Source organism: Geotrypetes seraphini, chromosome 13 (genome assembly GCF_902459505.1).
Source record: "Geotrypetes seraphini chromosome 13, aGeoSer1.1, whole genome shotgun sequence".
NCBI classification, from domain to species: domain Eukaryota; kingdom Metazoa; phylum Chordata; class Amphibia; order Gymnophiona; family Dermophiidae; genus Geotrypetes; species Geotrypetes seraphini.
The window spans coordinates 2,148,023-2,162,130 of record NC_047096.1 but is presented as its reverse complement, the minus strand read 5'-3'; the positions used below and the strand labels follow the sequence as shown (position 1 = coordinate 2,162,130).

Genomic DNA, 14,108 nt, shown 5'->3' with positions numbered 1-14,108 from the left:
TTCTGGCTGCTGAACCAGAGAAAGATGTTCAGCTGGCAGGGCTTTGTTTATAAATTTTTATCAACACAACTAATATACTACTTTATCCTAAAGGAAAAGAAAATAAATATAAATCTTTTTTTCTACTTTTGTTGTCTGGTTTCTGCTTTCCTCATCTTCTCATTCAATTCCTTCCATCCACTGTCTGTCTTCTCTCTGTGTCTTCCATTTGCTCCAATACTGTGCCTCTCCCTTCACCCCCTCCCCAATTGGTCTGGCACCCATCTTCTCCCCACTCTCTGTTTCCCATTTCCCTTCAACGTCTTTTCCCCACTCTCTGTTCCCCATTTCCCTTCAGCGTCTTCTCCCTACTCTCTCTCTCCCATTTCCCTTCAGCATCTTCTCCCCACTCTCTGTTCCTCATTTCCCTTCAGTGTCTGTTCCTCTCCACCTCCCTTAAGCATCTGCTCCTTTCCATCACCACCCTTCCCTCTCGCCACCTCATCACCCGTCGGCACCCCTCGCACGGTCCGAGCATCACCCTCCCTCCCCCTTACCTTCGCAGCACGTTTTAAGTTTAGAGTAACTTGTTCAAGCTGCCAGAGCCTGCGTGCAGTCATGTGTGTCTATGGGCAGATGCTTCTCCTCTGATGCAACTTCCGGTTGCGTCAGAAGAGAAGCTTCCGCCCATAGATGTACGCAGGCTCCGGCAGCTTGAATAAGGTACTCTAAACTTAAAACGTGCCGTGAAGGTAAGGGGGAGGGAGAGAGATAGATAGATTCAGCCGGTAGGTAGGAAGGAGGGAGGTGACTGCGCGCGTTCCCTCCCTTAACTGCGGGAAAAAGGCCATTCACTACTCCATGGGGCAGTGGATGGCCTTTTCTCCATACCCACAGTGAACATTTCACCCCTCCCACCTTTTCGGCGGGTTACCCGTGGGTTAACAGCCACCATGTCATTCTCTACATCTGATCTTCAATTCTGCCAATCTGGCTCCAAGTGGTTGCTGGAGTTGGGGGCTGGCTTGCTTATCTAAGAAGAAATCACAGGAAACGAAGGCGCTCCCTGGACTAATGGCAATGCACTTGCAGGCTGCGCCGCATGTCCTGGCCCCGATATTAATGCTCTCCACCTGAGATTTACAAATTCTGGGGAGAAGCCTTGTGCAGGGGAGATAAACTAATCCTGCAGAACCTCTGACTGGGTATTTGTGGGTTTCACGGACTCCAACATGTCTGCACTTTGTGTCTTTGTGAAATTTAGGCTACAGCCCGAACTTTCTACCCCTTTCCCAGACTCACAGCAGTTCCTCAGCCCTGGAGGACATGGATGGGCCTAAGCCCGAGGTTCCCGCCCCTCCTTTGAAAATGCTGCAGCACTCAGTACATGGATGCTCCTCCACCGGACATCCAGCGCAAACTTCACATGAAATGGTGTTAACACACCCTGAAGAGTCCATCCTCTAAATGTCATAAAAATCAAAAAAGGCCAGAAAAATGGTGCCATATTAAAAATGCTGAAATAGAGGTTTTGAAGGTGAAGGACTTGAAGCCTGACCTCAGAAACCCTCAAAGTACCTGCCTGTCAGCTTTCCCTGCAGCTGGAAGAGATGAAAAGGACTTTCTGCCTCAGAAACGTCAAATGATGACTCCAAACCAGGAAATCTTCAGGCTGCCAGTTGGACTAACTCTGTCCGAGACCTCTACCCCCAAGGAACCTCGAAGCACAACTGGAGGGGGGAAGAGGAGGCAAAATACACAGCTGGCTTTGGAGCCCACACCTTGCATTCAAACCACTGAAAAATTCAGAAGGTGAACTAGCCCCGAGCCCTAAAGTAGCATACAGCAGGCTTGCTCCACAGGTCCACCCGAAGGTTTGCCCTGCGAGCTGCAGTCTGGCTCTGTGGAACCTGCATCCTTTACCAGGAGAATCCCCAAATATGGGGCCTCAGAAAAAAACAAAGTTATGAAAATAAGAAAAACTATGCAGAGCAGATCAGAAACTCCTCTGCACAGTTCACCTGCAGAAGGAAAAACGGGACACTCCACTGGCAACGTGGGCAGTGCTGAAAGTTGTGAGTAACACGTCTGCAAAACCTCGATTGCAGGAACGGACTCTTGAGAAGATGTAACAGAATTTTGTTTTAGGAAATTATCCTAAAACATCTTGACTTGGGTGTGTCGATGTTCCAACATTTTTGTTTGTTTAAAGATTTAAACTTCCTGCTCGCAGTAGACTTTTGAATCTTTAAGATTTTATTCCCACTCTCAGCTGTTGGACTGGCCATGGATTCTTGGGGAGGGGGGGGGGGGATTTGAGGGGAACTGATTATATTGTTGAAAATGTTATTTCCTGAATGGCACTACTGTTTGTATTTGCTTATTGTGATTAGTTATCAAACTTTCAGATGCTATTTAAAAACGTGGCTTTTTCTGAAGTATCTGGACACAAGTCTGTCTATACATTTTAAATTTATGATTGCTGTGTTTTCCATATTATCCCTCTTAAGTTATTTCAATAAATTAGGCCAAGTGAGAAATATTTTACCAGAAGGATTCTCCACGCTGGGAGCTCTGCGTTGTCCAAGCCTTTCTGCCAGACTCAGACCAATATAGGGCTCATCTCCTTGAGAAGCAAAGGGAGTACAAAGACAAAACACAATGAGAGAATAGATAATCCACCAGAAAATCAAAGAAATCCATCTCCTTTGAATATCTTGCCATTCTAGTGCACCACAGACAGCTTCAGTTACTGGCTTCCCTCAGAAGTTCTAAGAACCCAGCGTTTATCTCAAGAACCTTTCCAAACAAATCATCTAGCTTCCTTCTGTAGGAAAGCTTTCCTACTGCTTCAACCAGAGATGAAATGAAAGCACTTGCAGAAACTCCCCACCCATCCCTTTGCTTCAGCTGAAACCTTAGTGCTCAAAGAGCAGCAGTTCAGGGAGAGAAGAAATGTTCACTCTTGATTCTAAAGACTTGAACTAGGCCCTAGTGCAGGGGTCAGCAACCTGCAGCTCTTCTGCCATATGGTTGTGGCTGTCCAGGTCTCAACCCTTTAATCTCCCTCCCAAACCCACAATTCGTACCCCCAGGCCTACCGAGGTACCTGGTGGTCCAGCGGGGATCTTCATGGCAGGAGCACAGCCCTCTCGCTCCTGCTTCCTCATGGCTGCCTTCTAAAATGGCTGCTGTGACCTCTCATGGCAGCTCAAGGTACTACAGGAAATGCTGTGAGCAGCAGCCAATTTAGAAGGCAGCCGTGTGGAGGCAGGAGAGAGAGTGTAGCCCTTCTGTCACGAAGACCCCCACTGGGCCACCAGGTACCTCGGGGGGTGGGGGGAAGTTGGAGGGAAGAAAGAGGGGAGAAGCTAGACCTTAGGGAGGGAAGAGAGAGTAAGAGACCTGGAATATCTCAAACTCCCTTGTGGCTCTTTGCTTTAAAATGGTTGCCGACACCTGTCTAGTGCATTCCATTATCAGTTCTATAGAGCACCACACTTATCTGACTGTACAGACACTTCTGACACACTCACAGAGGGTTACCTGTCTTTGTACATAATGTAACTGTCCTGATCACGGTCCGAAGGTTCTCTTTCTCTGTTCCTGGATGGCTCTGCACTGGGACTGAATAAGCTGAGTTACCACCATGACACAGAGAAAACAGAAAAGAACGCATTAGCTACAAAGACAAAACAGGCTTGCTCGATTTATTTATTTTTCGATAGTGCATCTAAGTATGAGCCCAGAACGGGTTTCAGTTTTAAATACACAATAATTGGCATACATATAAGACTTAGCAGTTACAAGTTTACATATTTCGAAGGGTTAACAGTTTGACAATTGTTCTGCAACATCTCTCATTATTAGTAAATTCTTGTGAATACAATATCATGGTTGAGAGTTTCTTGTGGACAACATTGTTTTGTGAACTATTTGTTAGCAGGCAGGTTCTGGCGGTTCCCGCAATGAATGGCGTACGGTTCACAGGGCAGGACATATGGAGTGCCTGGTTCACTTTGGTCTATGGCAGTGGTGCCCAAATGGTTGATCGCGATCGACAAGTAGATCGCAAAAGGCAACACGAGTCGATCATGTTGCCTTTGCGATCTTTTTCTCCCTGCTGCTTCTCCAAATCAGGCCTGGCATGTACAAGCGCCGGACTTACAAAACTTAACCTCCGATGTCAATTCTGACATTGGAGAGGAAGTTCTGGGCCAGCCAATCGCTGCCTGGATGGCCTGGAACTTCCTCCCCGATGTTAGAATTGATGTCGGAAATGAAGTCTTGTGGGCCAGGCCTGGCTTGGGGAAGCAGCAGGGAGAAATCGCGTAGGTGGCTTGGGGGTGGGGGTAGGGAAAGAATCGGGGAAGTGGAGAAATAAAGAGGGGGCCAACGGGAGAGAGAAAGGCAGGCAGAAAGAAAGTGGGGGGGCCCAGGGGGAGAGAGAAAGAAAGGGGGGGCAGGGGGAGAGAGAAAGAAAGAAATATTGGCTTTACAGAAGAAGGAAGTGCACCCAGAGACTCATGAAATCACCAGACAAAAAGGTAGGAGAAATGATTTTATTTTCAATTTAGTGATCAAAATGTGTCCGTTTTAAGAATTGATATTTTCTGTCGATATTTTGCACTATGGCCCCCTTTTACTAAACCGCAATAGTGGGTTTTAGCGCAGGGAGCCTATGAGCATCGAGAGCAGCGTAGGGCATTCAGCACAGCTTCCTGTGCTAAAAACTGCTATCGCGGTTTAGTAAAAAGGGAGGGGGTATATTTGTCTATTTTTGTGTAGTTGTTACTGAGGTGACATTGCATATTTTAAAGTCATCTGCCCTGACCTCTGATAAAACCCCCAAATATAAATGATAATTAACATTTTCTCTGCATACAGTATGCTTTGTGTTTTTAAAAATTTTACTGTTGGTCGATCATTTTGTCTTGGTCATTTTAAAAGTAGTTCACAAGCCAAAAAAGTGTGGGCACCCCTGGTCTATGGGATTTTTCAGGGGCTGGGAGAAGATACTTTGCTTAGTACTATTTAGGAGGTAAAAATAAACCTGAATAAGAACTCACCACTTTGCCTACTTCCTCTCTCCTTCAACTTCTTTGATTTAATTTCTTCAAGGGTTTTTATTCCAAAATTCAGACCTTCACCTGAAAGGTAGGAGATGAACTAGTACAGTACATGCGTATTATCACTGCCTAGATCTTGCTAGTGACAGACGAGGATCAATTTCTGCTCCTGAGGTCTGAGGCTATTCTCCTGTATCACAAAGAGCCAGGATTTTCTCGGTTGCCTACTGAAACAGATGGAGAGAACTTAGCATTACCTTTCTTTGGTGTGGTGGTCTTCCTCGTGGAAATTATACGCAGGCCATTGTGAGTGTCTGAGGACAATTGCTGAACGGTCAGTTTTGATTCATCCCCTTCCTCAGAATACTGATCTGCAAAGGAAAAGCAAATGAACTCATTCAAGAGCTGGGCTGCCTGAACCACCTCTTACCAGAACAGAAAAAACCACAAGGCCTGATCTTTTGCTTTAAATATCAGCATTTTTATTCCATTTAACACCATAACAAGTTTAAAACAGAAAACAATTTAAGAGAAAAAAATACCATCATTAATAATACTATACCTAGAAAAAAAAGAAGCCATTAATAGAGAGACTGAATAAAAAAAACTTCAGGTACATAAACTCATGTATCTGAACCTAACCAACCTTGAGCTTGGTTTTGCCAGAGACAAATAATAAAGTTAATAAAATTAATCTAAATACATTCTAAATTGCCATATTTGACAACTTTCTTACTTTTGAACAACACCTTCTTCTAAGTTTCCACAAATATTTAGATTTAGAATCTGAATTAATCCAATTGTTCAAGCAATGATTTTGTTGCATATTGACTACTGTAAGGTGAAATTAGACTTATCTGCTAATTTTCTATCTTAGCACTCTAGACCGGCACAGACAAATGGGTTGTGCATCTTCCTGACTTAATAGGTTGTGCCAAGCAGAAATCAGTATCAAACCAGTAAAAAGAAACCTCTCTGTGTTCCCGGTCCACTTCCCACGCTCCTGCCCTGTACAGATTGTTCACAGGAAATGGCTCGAGAAACTACGGGAGCTCAGGGCAGCCATTTCCTGTGAGCGATCTGCACGGGGCAGGAGCGTGGGAAGAGCGCTCCTGCCTGAAAACTTGCTAGACCACCAGGTAAGGTTTAAGGGGGTCTTTCAGGGCTTAAAATAGCCAGGGGAAGCAGGAGTTAGGGGCAGAACATAAGCAGTGCCTCAGCCGGGTCAGACCATAGGTCCATCCTGCCCGGCAGTCCGCTCCCGCGGCGGCCCAAACAGGTCACGACCTGTCTGAATCACCAGAAGGGGCTCCCTTGCCATCTTGGTTTCTCATTGAAGTCCTATCTTCCCATCGTAGTCCTAACCCTCCGGTCTTGCACATGCACGACCTGTTGGGTTTCTATACTTATTACCTGGTTAGCTTTCTATACTTGTGTTACATCCCAGCTCCTCCCTCAGTATCCCACGATCCCTTTATCCCTCAGGAATCCGTCCAATCCCTGTACCGTACTCTGCCTGATCACTTCCTCCGGTAGCGCATTTCAAGTGTCCACGACCCTTTGGGTGAAAAAAAACTTCCTTGCATTTGTTTTGAACATATCTCCCTTCAGTTTCTCCGAATGCCCCCTCGTACTTGTTGTCCCCTTCAGTCTGAAGAATCTGTCCCTATCCACCCTCTCTATGCCCCTCATGATCTTGAAGGTCTCTATCATATCTCCCCTGAGCCTCCTTTTTTCCAGAGAGAAGAGCCCCAGCCTATCCAACCTCTCGGCGTATGGGCAGTGTTCCAGCCCTTTTACCAGTTTCGTTGCTCTCCTTTGGACTCTCTCAAGTACCGCCATGTCCTTCTTGAGGTGTGGCGACCAATACTGAACGCAGTATTCCAGATGTGGACGCACCATCGCTCGATACAATGGCATGATGACTTCCCGCGTCCTGGTTGTTATGCCCCTCTTTATGATGCCCAGCATCCTGTTGGCTTTTTTCGAGGCTGCTGCGCACTGTGCAGATGGCTTCAGTGACGCATCCACCAGCACACCCAAGTCTCTCTCAAGTCTGCTGTCTCCCAACAATGCCCCCCCCCCCCCAATTTGTAGTTGAACAACGGGTTCTTTTTCCCTATATGCATGACCTTGCATTTTTCCACGTTAAAGCGCATTTGCCATTTGTTTGCCCAGTCTTCCAGCTTGTCCAGGTCCCTTTGCAGGTCCTCACACTCCTCCCTGGACCTAACTCTACCGCACAGTTTGGTATCGTCTGCAAATTTTATAACCTCGCACTTTGCCTCCTTTTCCAGGTCATTGATAAATATGTTGAAGAGTAATGGCCCCAGCACCGATCCCTGTGGCACACCGCTCGTGACTCCCCGCCAGTCAGAATATTGGCCCTTCACTCCGACCCTCTGCAGTCTACCCGACAACCAGTGCTTGATCCATCTGTGCACATCCCCTCCCACCCCGTGGTTCCACAGCTTCCTAAGCAGCCTTTCATGTGGCACCTTGTCGAAAGCCTTTTGAAAATCGAGGTAAATGATGTCTATGGGTTCCCCATTGTCCACCCGACTGCTTATTCCCTCAAAGAAGTACAGAAGGTTCGTTAGGCACGACCTTCCCTTACAGAATCCGTGCTGGCTTGTTCTCAGTAGGCCATACCTCTCGATGTGCTCGCAAATGCCGTCCTTGATCATAGCTTCCACCGTTTTTTTAATATTCGCTGGCCGGCTCTGCCCCTAACCCACGTGAATATGGAGGGGGAAGTGTATAATGGATTGTATTAAAGAGGCCAGTGTGGCCATGGGTGCAAGGAGAGATCCTTGAGGAATTCCACATCAGACAGGGCAGAGCACAATTCTGGGTTTTTCTTTCTCTACCTATCAGCTGATGGGTGAAACACCTGCAAGTTCTGGACTGATCCGATGACAATAAGGAACTTAAATTTTCATGTAAAATGTAATAAATGAGACCTATAATCACATGGTATCAATGTCACCATCACATGTAATGAAATCACTCCAAAACTAACCACAGTTCTATACTTTGAACTCTAGGCATCCATGATAAAATAATTGTCTCTTAAGAGCCAATAAAGTAGCTTACCATCATCATCCTCATCATCATCAGCTGCATTGATTACCACAGGAGGGTGCGTGGGGCTTGGGACATTCTCGGAGCTTTCCACCTTTATCACCCCACGCAGCTGTGGTGAGGAACTGACCGGTACTGCCAATTTATTCTGGGTTGCTTTCACTTCCTCTTCTACTGGCTCCGACCTGAGGATCACAGCTGCAGGACCATTCACAACACGTTAGAACCCACACAGGAAAACGTTCCCTAATTAACAGTGCCAAAACTACAAGTTTGGGATATGATTCATGGAGAACTGAGAAGGGACACAAATCAAACCACTGCAAGGACAAATCAATAGCACAAATATAACATATACATAAAATGAGGCAGACATAAAAATCCTTTTTTAAAAAATATATACTGGACCCCAACACGGTCTGTGTTACGGCTAAAATAGACTTCTTCAGGGATGTATGAAAGAAGCCCAGTAGATGGCTCCGGATTACAACTAATCAAATCAAAAGGATTACTCTTGATATTCTGCACTTTGCAGCGTTTTCTTCAACTTTGATACAGCGGTTTTTTTAGATAGCGTGTCAGGCAGCAGGCTTCATACTATATACAACGAGAGTACACTTCTACCTCCTAATCCGCAGTTTCAGCATCTGCGGATTCAGTTATTTGCGATTTTTTTTAGATCCATTTTCATTTTTCGGGCTATTTTTAAGCTCTCTTACACCCCCCCCTTAAGCCTTACCTGGTGGTCTAGCGGGTTTTTTGGGCAGGAGCGATCTTCCTACGCTCCTGCCCCGTGCAGATCACTCATAGTAAATGGCTGCCGTGAGCTCCCGTAGTCTCTCGAGATGATGGGAGCTCACGGCGTAGGAATATCACTCCTGCCCCGAAAACCCGCTAGACCACCAGGTAAGGTTTAAGGGATGCCGGGAGGTGGGTCAGAGCCGGCCCGCATATTATTTGTGGTTTTATAATATTCACGGCCCAGCTCTGCCCCTAACCCCCGTGGATATGGAGGGAGAAGTGTAATCTTTTTGGTTCGATTAGTTGTAATCCGGCGCCATCTACTGGGCTTCTTTCATACACCCCTGAAAAAGGCTATTTTAGCTGAAACACTGTTGATTTATGATGTTTCAATAAATTGATTGTCCTTACAGTGTTTTGTGTCCCTTCTGCAATCCCCTTTTTTGGCTCTATATTTTGCACATGGAGTTGTGATATTTTCCTTTGTATTGTGTGATATACAATTCATGGAGAACATTTTAAGGACCATGCCAACATGATTTTGACATATGCATTATAGCCCTTCAGTAATGGTTTTGATTTTTTGAGTCATTTTAACAATAATTTAAATTTTTTAAAGTTATTTTTGGAATCCCTTTGCATTTTTCTCTTTTGTAGTAAGATTTTAGGTCCTTGTTCTTGTGAGAACGACAATTTACGGCCTCTTTTACAAAGCCGTGCTAGCGGCTGCGCTAACGGCTCCGAAGCCCATAGAAATTTAAAGGGCTGTTGCTGTGCGGCTTTGTAAAAGCGGCCGTTAAGTCTCGACTAGTCTTTTAGACAGAGGATATGTGTTTTTCTGTTCATCATATTTACTACTTTGATATGTTTTTTAAATTTAGCAAGACATAAATATGCAAATAAGGTATGTTTTTATTTTATTCCAGCCTTTATTTCTTGTTTTCATATCCAGTACATGCTTCCACCATTCTTTCCTCTAATTCACTCTTTGTTCCGCATGATACTCGAGAGGGTTCAGAGGAGAGTGACACAACTGATAAAGGGTATGGAAAACCTTTCATAGGCCAAAAGATTAGAGAAACTGGGGCTCTTTTCCCTGGAGAAGCGGAGGCTTAGAGGGGACATGACAGAAACTTACAAGATCATGAAGGGCATAGAGAAAATGGAGAGGGACAGATTTTTTAAAGTTTCGAAAACTACAAAAACGAGAGGGCATTCGGAAAAATTAAGAGGGGACAAATTCAGAACCAATGCTAGGAAGTTCTTGTTCACCCAAAAGGTGGTGGACACCGGGAATGCGCTTCCAGAGGGTGTGATACGACAGAATACTCTACTGGGTTTCAAGAAGGGATTGGATGATTTTCTTAAGGAAAAGGGGATTGAAGGGTATAGATAGAGGATTGGATGATTTCCTGAAGGAGAAGGGGATTGAAGGGTACAGATAGATGATTACTACGCAGGTCCTGGACCTGATGGGCCGCCGCGTGAGCGGACTGCTGGGCGTGATGGGCCTCTGGTCTAACCCAGCAGAGGCACTGCTTATGTTCTTATACACATGCTTCCACCACTTTCCTCTAATTCACTCTTTGTTCCGCATGATACACATGCTTCCACCATTTTTTTCCACTCCGTGAAGATCATATCCACAATGCACTTTTTTTTTTTTAACCTCTGCAGGCTACTTTCTCACATTATTCAGAGCAACGTATTATGCACTATTACATTATATCATTACAATCCATATTGTATACTTTCTCACTTCTCCTGGTCTCTTTCTCACATTGTGTAATGTTAATACACCCACGTATATTTTCATCTCACCTCTTTGACCTAAATATTACTACAATATACTTTATTGTAAAACACAACCTATTGTATTTGACTTTTTAAGAACTCCTAATGAAGGCAAAAGCTGCTGAAACACAGACAGTGTTGGATCCTGGTTTTATCTACCAACATCTGGATTTTTATTTTTTGAATCTAATAAATATTTTATTGTGGATCCCTGGTCTCATCTGGATACTTTGTGGCTGTCTCCACTTTTCGTGCTTTTGGTTGTATTTTTTTATGGTTTGCCATCCCTGTATCCTTTTGCTTAGGGAGAGGAGATAGTGGATGCTGTGGATGGGTAAACTGGATGGGCCATTTGGCCTTTATCTGCCATCATTTCTAAAGTCAGTAAGAAAGGTGAGATGTCAAGTGTACAAAAAACAAAAACCAAAGAGAGGGCACTGAGGGTTACTGAGGAAACTGAATGAATTCTTTGTAGGCTCCCTCTTGAATAAAAAGAAGTCTCACATTTGCTAGGTGGTAGGAAGACTCCATCAACATAACGTCCCCTGGTGTGGTGGAAGGCACAGTTTGCCTTCTGACATCCAGAGAGCTGGTTTTCCCAGTAGCACGGAATCTCGCTGCGTTTTTTCTGTAAATAGTAAAATACAGAAGATGTGAATCTACATATTCATCACATATCAAGTTCAATACCATGGCTAAAAACAGGCAGAATAGCACAGACTTATGCTCTGAGACCTGCAGAGCTTCGGCAGTAACCGTCTGCTCCAGCTAGTGCCATAAACACAGCACATTCAAGAACACCTCCACGTACATCAATCTTCATGTGCCGGAACTTGCAGACCTGCCGGAAACAGCGCCCTTCTTCCCATAGACTACAAACTGTTTCATTTCCCAAGGCTGCTTCACAGTGACGGAATGGGCAGCTGTCACCCTACAACAGAAAGAATCAAAAGTAGAACACAAGTGCACTTCTCCCTCCATATTCGCGGTTTCAGCATTCATGGTTTCAATTATTTGCGGTTTTTAGCTTGCTGGCTCCTCCCCCCTCAAATTATGTCAGCTTGCATAGAAAAATTGCCCATTCCAAGCGTTTACAGAGAAAATTGCCGATTCCCAGCACTTTCTTCACCGTGTTTTGCCTCTCCTTCAGGAATAGGCCAGGTCTCCCACCATGTTATTTGCGGTTTCGCTATATTCACAATGGTTTTTAATAGAAAACAGCGAACAACATGAAAAAGTTATTTGCGTTTTTTCTGTATTTGCGGTTCTGTTAATCCCCTATCACAGTGAATACGAAGGGAGAAGTGTGTTTGTTTAGCACTCAGATCCCATATTCTTTTCTCTCAGGCAAAAAATACACAGCCATTTTCCAACTGTGTCACCTCCTCTTCCACAATGTAACCAGAGCCTAGAAACGGCTGCTCTTTCTGTCTCAGTTGGTGGTTATGTTGCTTTCCCTTCCTCCAGAGCCCAAATTCCTTCTATTTTTATAGCTACTGAAACATTTGGAAGCCTAGAAGTTCCATAAGAGGAGCAGCAGAAGCTTCACACACCTTCGTGCAGGTGGAGTAAAAATAGAAATAGCAGTCATCTCCTTGGTTGGACATATTGGCTGGACCCGTATTAGGCTGCTCTCTTCTAAGCTGAGACGCCGGCTCCTCTTCACTGAAAAGACCCAGATCACACACTCTTCAAGAGTTAGGTGGAGCTAGATCTTTTCTGCTGTAATCTTCAAGGGAAACAAGAAGGATAAAGAATCAGGAGTTAAAATGAAGAAGGCAGCTCTCTAACTCAATGAGCAGTGCATGATTGCCCTTTTCCATTAGGCTTCATCTGTCAATCATTTTGCAAAACTTGAAAATGAAACATTCAGAAGGTGACCACTTACTTCTTAGAACCAAGATATGTCTGATGGAAGACTACCACAAAGCCTGCAAACCTTACTCGGAAAACTGCTTCTCTCATCTTGGAAATACATTGTTCTAGCTATGACTGAAAAATAATAAAAGACAACGCTGTAGTGCAGAATGGTATAGCAGTGTCTCTCTGGATTCGCTTACCTTTAGGGTCTGTATAGAAAAGCCAGTCTTCAATCTGTTTCAGTCCATTTCTCCTGTAGACTGAAGGAACCATCAATTCCTGAGTTAATAACCAAGGGGGTTCCTTGCAGAAAACATCTCACCACCACATGCCCTTCTAAAATGAACGAAGGTGTGGATGTGCTCGGAAGCTGAATTAGTCAGTTCTCCAGTTCATTTCTGGATAACCATGAAGCTGCATAAAATAAGTTCCATCTTCCAGAGACAGACTAACTTTTTTTTTTTTGTTAAATATGCAAGATTCCAATTTCTGGTCTTCGAGATTTCTTCACCTATTAAGATAAAAACAAAAGCTCCCCCTTTCTTTATTATTGGCACAAAGTACAGAACCGTTATGCATGGCGAAAGGCACATAGTAATTTGTTTTGGATGCCGTCCTCCCCATAAAGCCATAGAAAGAAGAAAGGCAAGTTTGCCAGTTTTCATTCAAATTATGACTATTTCTAAGCCATGTCCCTCAATCAAAAGGCTTTCTGTCTTTATCTGTTTTGAAGCCCTTTATTCTAATTTGTCTTAGCTCACCTTGTTGTGACCCGCCTAGAACTTTTGGGGGATGGGGGTCTATAAGAATAAAATTATTATAATAAGAGTGGAGGAGAGGAAAAAGCCCCCTGAAGGAAGTGGGCAAGTGCCAATTGCAGGCTGGGCCTGGACTAAATGAGCCCCTTCCCTTCTTTAAAACCCACCTTCCTCTCATCGCTTTCGATTGTAAGCTCTCTGGAGCAGGGACTCTTTTCTTACTCTATAGAAAGGGAGGAGTTATGGGGGGGAGGGGAGGGGAGGGGAGGGGGCGGCAGAGCTCGACATGTCAGAGCGCTGCGAGACAGGCCGAGGCCTAGACCTAGACCGACCTCCCCTCCCCCCCTCTCCTCCCGGGGCTCCGGGGACGTCCGACCTACCTTCGCAACGGATGGCTCGGCTCTGCCGGGACCGGCCCCGCATTCGCCGCTCCCCGGGCTTCCGCCGCCTCAGACGCACCGTCCCTCGCTCGGCTTCTGGCCGCCCTACCGGAAGCAGGAAGTCGCGTCACCGGAAGTTGCGTCCGAGGCGGCGCGACGCCGGAAGAAGAAGGCCGAAACCAAAGCAGCCGGACCGGAGGAGAATTGTCGTCAACGGCACCAGCCCCGCCATTGAGTCGTTCTTTTCCTCGTGGTTGATGACCCGCTCTATAACACAAACGGCTCCTTGTACGAAGGCGCGTTAGGCCCTTAAGGCGTGGACTAGCGCGCGCGCCCTGGCCGCTTCCGGTAGTTTTTGAGCTAGCGCACCTTCGTAAAAGGAGCCCTAAGTTTTAGTTTTCTTTATAAAACCTTTTATGATCTATTCAATGGAACTAAAGCAC

At 45.2% G+C, this 14,108-nt stretch overlaps 1 protein-coding gene across 2 annotated transcripts in view; it reads right to left on the bottom strand.

The window, feature by feature from the left end:
• The window catches only part of ZC3H11A (zinc finger CCCH-type containing 11A), a 30,166-nt gene extending 16,345 nt beyond the window's left edge, over positions 1 to 13,821 (bottom strand). The window contains exons 1-10 of one of the 2 annotated variants that reach the window (XM_033918183.1): positions 13,666 to 13,821; positions 12,728 to 13,038; positions 12,221 to 12,396; positions 11,479 to 11,598; positions 11,172 to 11,295; positions 8,145 to 8,330; positions 5,306 to 5,419; positions 5,049 to 5,129; positions 3,526 to 3,615; positions 2,528 to 2,605 (exon numbers count right to left, since the gene is read on the bottom strand). In XM_033918183.1, the coding sequence (XP_033774074.1) occupies positions 2,528 to 2,605; positions 3,526 to 3,615; positions 5,049 to 5,129; positions 5,306 to 5,419; positions 8,145 to 8,330; positions 11,172 to 11,295; positions 11,479 to 11,598; positions 12,221 to 12,274 (847 nt within the window). In that variant the 5' untranslated portion in view covers positions 12,275 to 12,396; positions 12,728 to 13,038; positions 13,666 to 13,821. The remainder of the gene's footprint in view (positions 1 to 2,527; positions 2,606 to 3,525; positions 3,616 to 5,048; positions 5,130 to 5,305; positions 5,420 to 8,144; positions 8,331 to 11,171; positions 11,296 to 11,478; positions 11,599 to 12,220; positions 12,397 to 12,727; positions 13,039 to 13,665) is intronic. The other variant, XM_033918185.1, reaches the window with a different exon arrangement.
• Between the last annotated feature and the right edge of the window lie 287 nt (positions 13,822 to 14,108).